Below are 13,393 nucleotides of genomic sequence, written 5' to 3'. Positions count from 1 at the left end.
CGCCCTCTCTAGGAGAGTACCCAAATTTCAGCAGGGAATGCGAGATCCCACAGAATGCTCTGCCCGTCTCCTCCAGGCACTGACCTGGACCTCGAGATCCTGACCATGAAAGGTTAGGTGCAAATGACGCACTCGAGGAAAAGCCATGTCATTCTTCCATCACTGTCTAGAGGAGGGGACAGAGGCCCAGAGAGGCGCAGGGAGCTGTGGCGGGAAAGGTGGCTGAGAGGGGCCCAGCCCCATGCCTGGGCAGGCAGCAAAGAGCACTGGCTGGTTCACACGTCCAGACTGAATCCTTGCTCCCTGCTGGACTCCCAGGCTCACCCCAGGCCTGGCCCTTGTCTCAGGCAACGCTCAAGGGACAGAGCATGGCTGAACCCCTCCACAGCTCCTGCCTTCCACCTGGACACACGGCGCTCTGTTAAAGTGGGGGTTCAGCCCAGCCTGGCCCCCAGCCAGTGCCGCCCCGCACCTCCTACCCAGCTCCTGCTTAGGTTGAGGGAGGACCGAGAAGAGGGTGTTGGGCCCACCAGCCCCGGGAGCCATGTGGGAGGGGTGCATGGTGGCCTGCCAGCTCTCCCTACTCCTTCTGGACAGATGGTGGTTTCCCGAGGAGGCCTTGCTTTGCCATCTGCAGAGGCGCTTTCAAACCTGAGGCACAGGGAAGATGAAGTAAACATCTCTCGAGGCCTCCAAGGACCACATGCTCCCTGTCTGAATTGACACCGTCCTACTCAGAGGGGTCTGGAGAAAGTGCACCAAAGGCCCAGAGTGACCCCCCCCTACTCTACTCTAGGACCTGAGATCTGGGGCCAGAGCTCAGGGACCCTGTTTCCCAGGTCCTGTTGAACTCAAATAACATCAGCGAGCAGCCCTCAGTCTGGCTCGCACCCAGCAGCCACCTTCCTTCTAAGTCTCCTGTTTCCTGGGCTCTGAGGTCAGACAGGCCTGGCATTGAATGTCAGAGATGCCACTCAGGAGCTGTGTGGCTGTGGACAGGTGGCCATACCTCTCTGAGCCTCAGTTTCCACATCAGTAAAATGGGTTACCGCGAGGCTCGCATATCTTGATGCCTGAAGAAGTGGTAGCTGTTGCGATTATAAAGAATGTAACTTGCTGAGCAAAGCTGAGAACACAGGCTGGGCTCCTACCAGACGATGCAGCAGGGAGTGAGTTGGAAGGGGGAGGTCCCCTGGGGGCCAGCCGGAAGAGCGGGCGGGTGCGCCAGGATAATTCCAGCCAAATCTTGCCCCTGAAAGCGGAAGGCAAGGGAGGCAGGCAGGCTCTGAGGTGCCCTCTGAAGTACAGGGCTGGGGTGGAGGCAAAGGAGCGGGTGGGCCAAGAAATACAGTGGGGAGGAGGTGAGGTGGCCTCCAGGCAACAAGTCCCTCTCTGTTCCCGCTGCCCCAGGAGGCCCCAGGCATGCCCACACCGCACAGCCCATGTGTTTCCAGCTGAGGTTGGAATATTTCAAGGCAGTCCTGGCCTGGCTTCCCCCGATGCTCTGATGTCCCGAGAGCAGGGACTGGGCTGGTTCTCTTGACCACAGTGGCCCCAGTACCCAGCATGGAGCAGGGCATGTAGCTCGCCCTCGGGGCAGCCCTGCTGGCCAAGAGAATGACTTGAAGATGAGCTCCTTGGGGTGCCTGGGTGGCTCAGTCTGTTAAACTCTGTCTTTGGCTTGGGTCATGATCCCGGGGTCCTGGGATCGAGTCCTGCATCAGGCTCCCTGCTCAGCTTTTCCCTCTCTCTCTGTGCTCACACAGTCTCAATCTCTCAAATAAATAAATAAAATCTTAAAAAAAAATAAATTGAAGACGGGCTCCTCTAGTTTTCCCACCATTACCCTCATTGTACTGGTGTGGAAACTGACGCACAAGGGAGGGAAGTGTTGCCCAAGGTCATAGCGCAAGTTGGTGACTGGGTAGGAGAGCTCCCAGGGCTCTGCACTTCCTCCTCAGCAAACCCTTTTCCCTACGAAAGAAAAGTGGTGATCTTTCCTTCCTCCTTCCTTCCTTCTTTGCCTCTCCCTTGCAAGTGTTGATGACTTTCTATTTTCAAGATGGAAATAGATCTCTCTTTTGCCTCCTGCTTGTAAAACTCATATGTTCCTCCTTTGAAAACATACTCGGAAAATACACAAAACATTTAAAAATTAAAAAAAAAAAACCCACGATCCTCCTAACACCTGGGGACCACCGTGATAAACATTATATCATTTTCAATAATAATCACGGCGAACACTGAGGGCTCGCGGACTGCTGGTCAGAGGCTCTGCTTGAAAATCCGCATCATCACGAGGCTTCTTTTCGGGGTGCTGGAAGGGTTTTAAAATTAGACTGTGATGATGGTTGCACAACTCTGTGAATGCACTAAAAATCATTGAGCTGTGCACCAAAAACAGGTGAATTTTATGGCATGTAAATTATACCTCAATAAAGCTGCTTAAGAAATCTGCATCCTGGGGGGACGCCTGGGTGGCTCAGTTGGTTGGACGACTGCCTTCGGCTCAGGTCATGATCCTGGAGTCCCGGGATCGAGTCCCGCATCGGGCTCCCAGCTCCATGGGGAGTCTGCTTCTCTCTCTGACCTTCTCCTCGTTCATGCTCTCTCTCACTGTCTCTCTCTCAAGTAAATAAATAAAATCTTAAAAAAAAAAAAAAAAAAAAAGAAATCTGCATCCTTTTTAAAGATTTTATTTTTTTAATAATTCCTTTTTTTAAAGATTTTTAAAAATTTATTTATTTGTCAGAGAGAGAGAAAGTACAAGCAGGCAGAGTGGCAGGCAGAGGCAGAGAGAAAAGGCTCCAGTCCGCAGTCATGCAGCGGCTCTGTTTGCCTAACAGCTCATCAGGGGCGTCTCCCAAGTCATTGGACACAGAGCTATACCCCATGTTCAGTTCTTACCACCAGTAGCTCGAGGTAAAAGAATCTCAGCTCCACCATTGAATGATTTCCCTGCTCCGAACCTCAGTTTCCGCACTAGTGAAATAGGACACAAGCCAGCAGCTCCCTCCTAGGGCTGCTGAGGCGATGCCCTGAGATCCTGGCTGTGGGAGGCTCCAACGGAGGGTGCCCGCCGGTGCCTAGGTGCCCTGTGTGTGCTACTGAGCATTGCGTTCCTCCAGATTTGGGACTCAGGTCAGAGGGGAGCATGCATTCTCCCGCTGAGATTTTTCTCCGCATCCTGCCTGGTGGCCTCATTTCCCTGGGCTCAGACCAGATGCCTCTGAGCTGGAGTGATGCAAGGGAGGCACTAATAAACAGGTGAAATGCTAAAAGTAACTGTGGTTTAAAATTAAAAAAAAAAAAAAAAGAAAGAAAGAACCGTAATTGGAGCTGCTGTCTGCCGGGACCCCTCCGCCCAAGGCTTTGGCCTCTCTCTTCCTCTGCAGCCCCTTGTCTTGGGAAAAAAACTGAGCCCTACGCCACACGCTGAGGGGTCGGTCATAGGGGGAGAGGGTGATCAGGGAAGGCATCCTGGAGGAGGTGTTGGCTGACGTGAGACTTGGAGGATGAGCCAGGGAAGGAGGGAGATGAGGGCGTGGTGAAGATGAGGACAGGATATACCAGGAGACGGGGGGGGGGGCATTTTTTCCATGAACTGCAAGATACTAGGGCAGACCCACGGGGAGAGGCTAGAGGGAAGTAGGGCTGGCTATGGCTGGCAGGACTGAGGGGCCCAACTCAGGAGCAACTCTGCCTCTCTCTGCCAGGGCAGTGGGCAGATGCCATTTAGGAAGCTGCCTTGAACACCTTCCAAGACCAGGAGTCATTTTTCCTCGTGCCTGCAACGGTTTCAGCCGTCCCCACATCGCTCTTGGTCCTTAGCTGGAATTCATGCCGGGGAGGGGTCAGAGTCCAGAGAGACAACCGGGGAGAGTGGAGGAGAAGCTGAGGGGGGTCATATGTGTACACGTGGGCGGGGGTGAAGAGGAGCTGACACGGAGGCTGGGGACCACCAGTACCCATTCCGTTGCTGTGGGACTTCGGACAGATGCCTACCCTCACCACCTGAAAACGGGGGATGAGAGTCTGTTCCTCCAACTAACAGTTTGTTGGTTCCAAGGAAATAATAATCAGCACTGCCCTTGGACATGGGGAATCAGAACCCCTGCCCCACACTTTAGGGGTCCCTTTTTGGATCTCTAGAGCAAGGGTTCCCCAGGGGCCAAGAGTCCTTGCCCAGCTGGAGCTTATGCACCCTTCCTAGGCCACACTTGAGTGTTCTGGAATTCCCTCTCAGTCTCAAGCCCTCCTCCAGACTTCTGCCCTGCCAAGTGGGGGGTGGGGGTGGGGGTCCTTTCTGGCACCGTGGATGGAGCTCAGATGTGAGGGCAGGGTGTCTGCATGTGAGGCCAGGACATCCCTCTGGTGCAGGCTGGAGTAAGAAGAGACAGGGGCAGCCTGGGGAGAGGGGCCACCTGTCCCCACAATGCCACACCCCAGCACGGAACTCTGAGTCTGAAATTCTAAATTCAAACCCAGTCTGCCAGGTTGTTATGAAAGTGGCTTTGCCAAGGCGGGAGAGCAGAATGTATTGTGTTCAGCGATCCCTTAGCTTGATTTATAACTAGAATATTTAGACATCAGGCACGTGGGCCTCCATTTCTGCCCACGCACCCCCTCCCCCACCACGAGTTTCTGACCCTGTAATCCCAGCCAAGGTCAGGGAAACTCGATTCTATTGGAGCTTGGATCAGATGCTGTCTGCCAGAGTCACCTTTCATTCCCGACTCCTTGAGGCCCCTGGATGGGGCGGGGGTTTGGAAAAGATGTTCTCTGGCCTGGGTTGAGCACGTGAGTCTGGTTGTGGACTCGGCATGCGGCAGGTGCTGGCTCTGAGCGCTCAGAAACTGGAGCAGGGTGGCTGCCTGGCAGGGAGTCGGCTCTCTGGGTGCGGGTGGCCACTGAGGGGCTGCTGGGGTGCCTCGTCACCTTCCTGGTCTCCCTGGGGCCTCCACTCGTCGCTTGGTTCCACTGTCTTTTGCCTGGGTTGTCTAACCCACTGGGCTCCTTCCCTCCTTGGGTCTTGGCTCAGATGGGACCCTATCCCTGGGGCTTGTTCACTCCTTTGCCTGACTGGGTCCCCTTCTTGCTCAGGTCCAGCCTCAAATGCCACCTCCTCAGGGGGGCCTTCTCTGCCCCCCCCCGATGACACCCCTCTTTTCAAAAGAAGGCTCCCCATACCCTGCTTCAAATACACAACAAAAGGGCTCTTGGTGTGATTTAGTGTCTCTCTGTCCTGCTCAGCTGTGAGCCCCCTGAGAGTAGGGATGTGTCCTACTGGCTCATGGCTGTATCCTCAGGGGCTGGTCCGCTGCGAGTGCCAAGCCAATGTCAGTCCCTTCTGCCCCCTCCACAGTCAGTGATTTTCCACCTAGGATGTCTCAGGCTATCCCCTAATTTCCTTTGGCCTCAGTCTCCAAATCTGGGAATTGGAACCACTCAGATGTATCCCAAAGCATTCAGAGGATGAGAGCTTAGTAAGGGTGGGCTGTCCCCCACTGGAGGGCCTGGGGATGACCAAGAGAGGGGCTCTCAGAGGCCACAGACTGGCACCAAGACCATGCTGGGATGAGAACATGGAGGAAGGGACAGGAGATTGGTAGGAGACAAGGAGGCAGGGAGCCTGAGCAGGGTAGGCAGGTCACTAGGGAAACCCAAAACCTTGCCTCTCAGGCCCCCTCTTGGGCTTTGGGCAGAGGCCCGCTCACCAGGCCCCCTGCCACCACTCGCGCCCCAGTTGCCACCCAGCCTGCCCTGTGTCCAGGCGGAACAGACCTGGCACGTCACCTCTGCGAGGCCTCCCCCGAGTGTTTCATGGGCATTATCTCAATACTCAGCACAACCCCACAAGGGAGGTTCTATTATTATCCCCATTTTACAGATGAGGAAATAGGAGCTGAGCAGAGTTAGAGAAACATGCCCAATGTCACTCAGCCTGGAAGTGGCAGGGCTGAGCTACGAACCCACGTCGGATTCCGGAGCCCAAGCTCTCAGCCCCTCTGCCACGTTCTCACTGGCCTTCGCCTCCCCAGGGGCCAAGAGGGCAGGGAGGGTGGGCATTACCCATTTGTCAGCCTACTGGGCACTGGAGTGGGGGGAGGGAGGGCAGAGCCTGAGAGCTTGTCCCAGGGCACCCCACTCTTGGTGCCCGACAGGTGTCGTGGAGGGGTGCGTGGAGCCGGGGGCAGTCAAAGGAGGGTGACCTAGGGTAGCAGGCATCTACTCACAAAATGCTGGTGTATCCTGGGGCCCTGCACACGCTCCTCTGTCTACACTCCCCCCGAGATGATCTCATCTACTCCCATGGGTTTAAATCCCACCTCTCCGCGATGGGGGAGTTCCAAATTTACACTTCTAGCCCGCCTTCCCCTGAGCTTCCGGCTTGCATCACCACACGGCCCACCTTACACTTCAGACTCAACATGCTCAAAATCAAGCTCCTGGTCCTGCCCCCGCCCCCCCGAACCTGCTCCTGCTGTCCTCCGGTAGCGGCACCAGCACCCACCCAGAATCAAAGACACTGACGTCATCCTCGGGTCCCTATCCTCTCACCCGGCACATCCCAACCACCGCTCGTCGTGTGGGACTTTCCTCCAAAATGTACCCTGAACCCCACGGTTCTCCTCCTCCTGCTGTGAAAACCCTGGCCCGCGTCCCTCCTCAGCGCCTGCGCACTGGAGCAGCCTCCTCACCTGTCCCCCGCCCCCTCCCCAAGTTACACACTTGCTGGAATCCGCTCAAGGCGCTCCACTCCTGAAAAGCTTCTGGCAGAAATGAAAATCAACCCAACTACTCATCAGAGCCTCAGGATCTCGTAGAGCCAAACCCTGGATACCTCTCTGATGTCATGTTGCCCTTGCACACCAAACACCAGCCACAGGGGCTCCTTTCCGTTCTTTGAACAAGCCAAATTTGTTACGGCCCCAGGGCTTTTGCACAACAGTTCACTCCACCTAGAATGCATCTCAGTCCCATGGCTTCTCATCTCAGATGCTACCCCTTCCTAGAAACCATTGCTGACCTTCCTTTTTCCCCTTCCACAGGATGGACCCCATTCTCTCATTGTCTTCTTCATATACAGGCTCCTGTGTTTACCATTTCAGAGTTTCCCCCCGTGGAATGCAAAGGTTTTGTCTTTTCTAACCTAGACTCTCCAGCGCTGTGACACTGCGGACACTCCACGAATGTCCGAATAATTAAATGAATTAGCCTCAGTTTTCCCTTCTGTAAAAGGGGGATGAAGAAGGAACATTGACCCAGACAAGTCCTAGCAGGGTCCCGGGCAGCTGCTGTGCCACTTCCGCTGCAGAGCTGACCACGGGCCATCCAGGGGTGCCCAGGAGCCCAGGCTGGTCGGGGGCAGCCTCTGTTCCCTATGGTGTATTTTTCCTCTTCCTCTCCCTGCGGGGTTGGTTCCTGGGAAGCCTCAGGAGATGGAGACGGAACGGCTGTTTCCATGCTCACGGGTCTGGGGACCCAGGCCTAGGCGGAGAGGTCAGGATCCCATGAGGGAGCAGGTAGGGCTGGCTTGCGGCCCGACTGAACTCCCTCCAGGTGCCCCAGCCCTGGCCTCCTCACTAGCTTTTATGAGGATCAAATAACGCTTTCCCACCCGTGCCCCCACCTCAGGCCAAGCCCCCCACCCATCTGCCCTGGGCTCGCACCTGGACACCCCGCACATCCTCCCAGAGGGCCACTCTTAGAGGGCCCCAGGGTGCTTGGGGCCGTGAGAGGACCCGGGCCTCAGGGGGTACAGTCTACATCTTGCTCCACTCAACAAGCTAACAAGGGGCCAATTCAGCAGTGGCCGTGTTGGCCCGCTGTGTTGCCTACTTGCTGGCACCTGCCTTGGCTGGACAGTGATCTCCAGGAAGACAGGGGCCGGGTTGGCCCTGGCACACATGGGTCCCCAAGCCTGACTGATCACCAACAGCTGCCTCTCGTGTGTTTACAAAAGGATGTTTATACCCATGAACTCCCTGGAGCCCAGCACTGCCTGGTCAGGCAGGTAGGGCAGCAATGGTCTGTAGTCCCATTCTACAGATAGGGAAGATGGAGGCCCATGCACCTGCATGTCCTTGTTCAGGGCCTGGCTTTCAGGGGCTCTCAAGACTGAGATTAGGAAACTGAGCTTTGGGCTCTAATAGATGCTGTCCTTCCTGGCTGGGGGACTTTGGGCAAGGCATCTAACCTTGGGGTCTCTTCCCTTAGCTCCAGGATGGGCATCATGGTACCTGCCTCATGAAGCTGCTGTGCGCCATCCTGGGGAGAACGGTAGGGTGCACCAGAGAAGGGCTCAGCAGGGGTGCAGGTGGGGGATATGGTCACCTTCCCACCCCTCCCCCCACTCCATGCTTCCTGCCCAGAGCACACAGCTCGGGAATAAGCAGGCTTTCAGCGAATGTTCTATAGACGAAAGGTAGGAATGTGGTTTGTACACTGTAAAGTGCCACATTTCTGTGGGTCTTTCTTAAAGCACTAAGGCCTCTGGGCTTTGCTGTGTATGTCCAAAGTCCCCGCCACCCCCTCACCCTGACTGCTGGGCCACAGGGAAGGGGCCCATCTGTGTATCTCTTGCCTGTTTGTCTCTGCAGCTCTGAAGGTCATGTGAGCAGGAGGGGGGCTCTATGGGAGCCCATCCCCAAGAGACAGACGGCCTCCCCCGCTGCTGACCAGATGGGCCCAGCCACCCCCACAGTGGTTTTCCAACATCTCCCAGATACACTGCTCCAGTCAGAATCCTTCCCTCCAGCCCCAGGGTTGGCACTAGGTCTCCCAGGTCATCTGAGGGGTAGGATCAACCATCCAGTGAAACTGTCCTCAATAGAGGTGGGGAAACAGGCTCAGAGAGGGCAAGTGACTCTCCTAAGGCTTCACAGCAGAACCTGGCTTGGACCCAGGATGTCCCCTCAGAACTGCGGTCTCTCAGAGGGAGGAGGGGCCTCTGCTTCCCTCTCTCACATGCCAGTACTTCCTTAGCAGCAAAGGTCACTGGGAGAAAGCTAGGGTTTTTGAAGAAGGTGAGGGAGGGAGTGGGGAGGCCAGTGTCACTGCCTCTCCCTGTGTGCTCAGCCCCCATCCCGCTCCCAGGAGGGCGCCATCCTCTTCTTAGCACCAAAAAGCCATCCCTGTCTCCATTTTCCCTGGGGATCCTGGGGGGGGGGTCACGACCCCACCTGCCCCCCTAAACGGGGGACCTTTTGTCTTTGCGGTTGTCCCCCACTCCCTGCCACCTGGCCCTCCCAGCGCCCTGGGGGATCAGAGACAGGAGGGGGATTAGGTTGTGCAAATGGCTCCCCCCTCCCCGCCATCCTGCTTCCCTGTCTTAGTCATCTCTGCCCTCCGCCGCCTTCTCCCTCCATTACGATCCCTCTGCCAGGCCCGGGGGGAGAGCGACAGTGGCAGGCGTCCCCCCCCCCCCCAACCCAGGGGCGGCAGCCGAGCCAGGGGCCGGCGGCTCGCAAGAGGATCAGAAGCGGTCTCGCCGCCAACCCCCTCCTGGTCCTGCAGCACCCCCCCATGCTCCCCCCTCCGCCGCCGCGCTGCGCACGGATGGCGGCGGGAGCTGCAGAGGTGTGTGTGTGAGGAGGGAGGCTGTGCCTGGTCCTCGATGTCCGGGGGCTGTGTCCTCTCTCAGGGACACAGCTTGGTGTGGGGGGGTCCCTGGCAAAGGCCCAGGGATCCTCATGGGGGAGGGAGCTGTCCTCCGCGGAGCCTAGGGCTGGGGAGCACTGCCCTTGGGGTGCTGCCGGCTCCGAGGGACGCGGGAGCCGAAGGGAGGAGCTGAGTAATGCAGGCCCCCCCTGGTGCCTATACTGGGGGAGGGGGGGACCCTTCGCCAGGGTCCCTTAGCAGAGCGCGGTCTTCCCTAAGGGATGTGGAGGAGGCGGGGGGCGTGATACCGTGGTCGGTGGCTTGACGACGTTTGAGGAAGAGCGGGGGGCGCTGCCTTCCCTGAGGGGGTCTCGGGGTTGGGGGGGGCACCCTCCGTCTGGCTGCAGGCGGGGGGCGCGCCGCCCGCGGGGGCAGCGCCGAGGGCTGCGAGGTCGCGGCGCCGTCCTGGCCGGGGGCGGAGGCCCGGGGACCAGGGCTGGGGGCGCGCTCCGGGGCGCGCCGCTCCTACCTGCCTACGAAATTCTCGAGCACCGAGCTCTTGCCGGCGCTCTGGCCGCCCACCACGGCGATCTGCGGCAGGTCGAGGTCCGCGTTCTGGCCGATAGCGGAGAAGGCGTCCTGCAGCCGGTTAACCAGCGGGATGAGATCCTCCATGCCGCGGTTGCCCATGGCTGCGGCGGGCCCCGCGGGCTGCGATCCGGCAGCAGCTCCCGCTCCCGGCTTCGGCTCCGCCGCTGCAGCCGCGCGCTCCGACTGTCTGCGCCGCGGGCCCCCCGCCCCTCAGTGAGCGGAGCAGAGCTCTGCGCCTGGATGCCGCCAGAGGGCGCCCCCGGCTCTGCGGACTGGCCGTCGTGCGCAGGTGCTCCCTGCGGCACTATGGGGATTGTAGTTTTCTCCATCTGCGGCTTTCGGGGCGCTTGAGCCGCGTTTGGCGGGGGCTCTGATGCTGCACTGCAGCTATCATCCCTGGATATGGGCAAGGTTTCACCCCTAGTACTGGACCTCTCGGCTTGTGGTTATGGCTGTCTCCATCTTACAGATGAGGAAACTGAGGCTTGGAGAGAGATGGGTCTTCTTCAAGGTCACGTCTCCTGACCTGGAGTTCCGCTGGCCTCAGCCTCGCTGCCTTCTGCTCTAGGTTCTGCCACTTATTCATGGTGGCATGCCCTTCCCGCCTTTGGGCCTCAGTTTCCCTGCTTCTAGAAGGAGACAGAACAGAACATTAATTCAAGAAATATTTATTGAGCAGCTACTATAAGCCAGCCCCTGTTGTAAGCAGTGGAGATACAGCAGTGAACATGACCTTTAGATCTTGCATCGGGGTGGTGAAGACAGACTGTGAATGAAGAAACAGGTACAGGAAATCGTAAAAGCAAAAACAGTTTACACTAACGGTGATGGAAGAAGTAAACAGAGTGTGAAGAGAGGTACCTGTGTGGGTGCAAAAGGTCCATTTAGCCTGGGAGGAGGTGGGTGGTTCTCTGAGGAGGTGACATTTGAGAAGAGACCTAGATGATGCGAAGGAGCCAGTCACAGGCAGATCAAGGAGGAAAGCAAGCCAGGCTGAATGAACAGGAAGGGCCAGGGCCGTGACCGTGGAAGGCCTTCTTGGGAGAGTTGGGACTTCTTGTCCTAGACAGTGTCAGTCTTTGCCTCAACCCATCAGCGTGGTGGTAAAACTGGAATTCGAATCCAGGACTCCTATAGCCCTACCCTTTGTATCCCGTTCACATGGAGAGACCATGGGCCCCAGGCCTAGCCATCCACCTCTGATTCTGAGGAACCTAATTTGGAATCCCCACAAGGAGGCTAGAAAAGAGAGGCCAGCTTACCCTGTGCTGCTGGGCATCAGGGGGTCCGTCTATATGTGAATGTGGGGGTGGGGGAGCACTGCTGGGAGAGCAGTGCCCTGGGAATCAGAGACCACCATTCACTCACCAGTTTAGTGCCTATTACCTGAGCCAGACCCTATGCTAGACCCCAGCGATAAAACAGTGAGAAAAATGGACAAAGTCCTTATCCATATGTGGCTTATATCCATATGTGGGAAGAGAGGAACAAAGCACCAACGAGCCAATAAGTAGGATTCTGTCAGATGGTGATGGGTGCTTTGGAAAGCAAGAAAGCTGGGGAAGGTTAGGGGCGGGGGTAGTGTTGCTCTTTGTTTAGCGCGGTGAGAGTAGGATTCTGGTAAAAATGTGAACAGAGACCTAAAGGAAGTTGGGGAGTTACCCACGTGGACATCTGGGGGCGGGGGATTTTCCAGGCAGGCAGAGGAAAATGAGCAGGCCGTGGGCTTTGGTGAAGCTGGGTGATCCATGTCCCTTCCTGTCTCTGAGCCTCAGTTTTCTAATCTGGGTAATGGGGATGATGAGATTGGAATCCCTGTCAGGGGCCTGGCCTTGGCTTGGTGCTCAGGAGAATTTAATTAAACCAACTGATTGAGCCCTCCAGGCACCTGGAGCCTCAGCTACCTACAGCACACTGCTTATACCTGAGCAACTGCTTATACCCGGCCCCTTTATTATGCTCTGAGAACCAGAGAGGGCAGAGATGAAGCCTGGAGTGGATCCATTAATTTGGGGAAGGGTGCGGTTTGCAGATGTTTGCCCAGAGGGGCACCATCCAGCTGGATTGTTTTTCCTAATTACAGTAGTGAAACTTACTGTAAAAGTCAGACCTTACCCAGTATTTGAAGCTCCTGGTCATCCCCCCACCCACAGATAAACACTATTTATAGCTTTTATAGTGTTTTTTCTCTGGTTGGTCCTCTATATATTCGTTTTGTTTCATTTTGTTTTTACAGAAATAGGATCATCCTATAGGTCTGGTACCAGACCAGCAGCTTGGACATCATCTGAAGTTTGTCAGAAACGTGGTATCTCGGGGCACCTGGGTGGCTCAGTAGGTTAAGTGTCTGTCTTCAGCTCAGGTCATGGTCCCAGGTTCCTGGGATCGAGCCCCGCCTCGGACTCTCTGCTCAGTAGGGAGCCTTCTCCCCAACCCCCGTGCTTATGCTCTCTCTGTGTCAAATAAATAAATAAAATCTTTAAAAACAAGATATAGAATCTCAGGCTCTGCTCACGGCCTGCTGGCTCACAACCTGCGTTTAACAAGAACCAAGAGCCCAGGAGATTCCTATGTGCATCAGAACAGAAGCAGCTCCAATATATGTCATTATATGCAGTTTGAGATTTGGTGGGGGGTGGGAGGAAGAGGTTAACAAAATCATTCTGCAATTTAGCTGGAAAAAATTTTATTTACATAATTGGGAATTGACAAGAGATTTTTTTTTTTTTTTGGTAAAGCATGAAAATGTTGGGGGCTTGTACTATCAGGCATTAAAATATATTTCCAAACTGTAATAATTACGCTATGTAGTAGCATCACGGGAAGAGACGGGCAGAATCCTGGAGCAGGGTAGGTCTGGAGGTAGATCTACATGAGCATAAGAGTTCATTACGTGATAAAGGTGCAGCTCAAATTAGAGGCAAGTAAGAGACCTCCAGGTAATGCTACAGCCTCAGACTTCATTTCAGATGCAAAGAGAGGGGGCATCTCTTTTCCCTCTGAACATTGGGGACCTTTGCCAGCAAGAGATTGGTTAAAAGCAATTAACATGAGTTTTGCCCCAACAGTGTACCCAACAAGTTACCAGGCATTATCTTGTCTTCAAGGAGTCAGGACAAAGTCATATACATTCTAAAAAATGTTCCATTCCCTCCCCATGATAAAGTCATCCAAACCGATTACAGCAAATTGAAAAAAG

General features: G+C 55.8%; 1 protein-coding gene across 17 annotated transcripts in view; it reads right to left on the bottom strand.

The window, feature by feature from the left end:
• DNM1 (dynamin 1) overlaps nucleotides 1-10,418 on the bottom strand; it is a 44,458-nt gene extending 34,040 nt beyond the window's left edge. For 13 of the 17 annotated variants that reach the window (XR_006607441.1, XR_006607440.1, XR_006607442.1 and 10 more), the window contains exon 1: nucleotides 10,133-10,417. Coding sequence is in view for 13 of the 17 variants with exons in the window: in XM_045082480.1 (XP_044938415.1) it covers nucleotides 10,133-10,293 (161 nt within the window). In the remaining 4 variants the exon portion in view is untranslated. Of the gene's footprint in view, nucleotides 1-10,132 lie in introns of all 17 variants that reach the window. The other 4 variants (XM_045082477.1, XM_045082478.1, XM_045082485.1 and 1 more) reach the window with 1 other exon arrangement.
• Between the last annotated feature and the right edge of the window lie 2,975 nt (nucleotides 10,419-13,393).

Source organism: Mustela putorius, unplaced genomic scaffold (assembly GCF_011764305.1).
Source record: "Mustela putorius furo isolate JIRA1106 unplaced genomic scaffold, ASM1176430v1.1 tig00000596_pilon_pilon_pilon, whole genome shotgun sequence".
Classification (NCBI taxonomy): domain Eukaryota; kingdom Metazoa; phylum Chordata; class Mammalia; order Carnivora; family Mustelidae; genus Mustela; species Mustela putorius.
The sequence above is the reverse complement of the archived record's forward strand: the minus strand, read 5'-3'. Positions and strand labels throughout refer to the sequence as shown.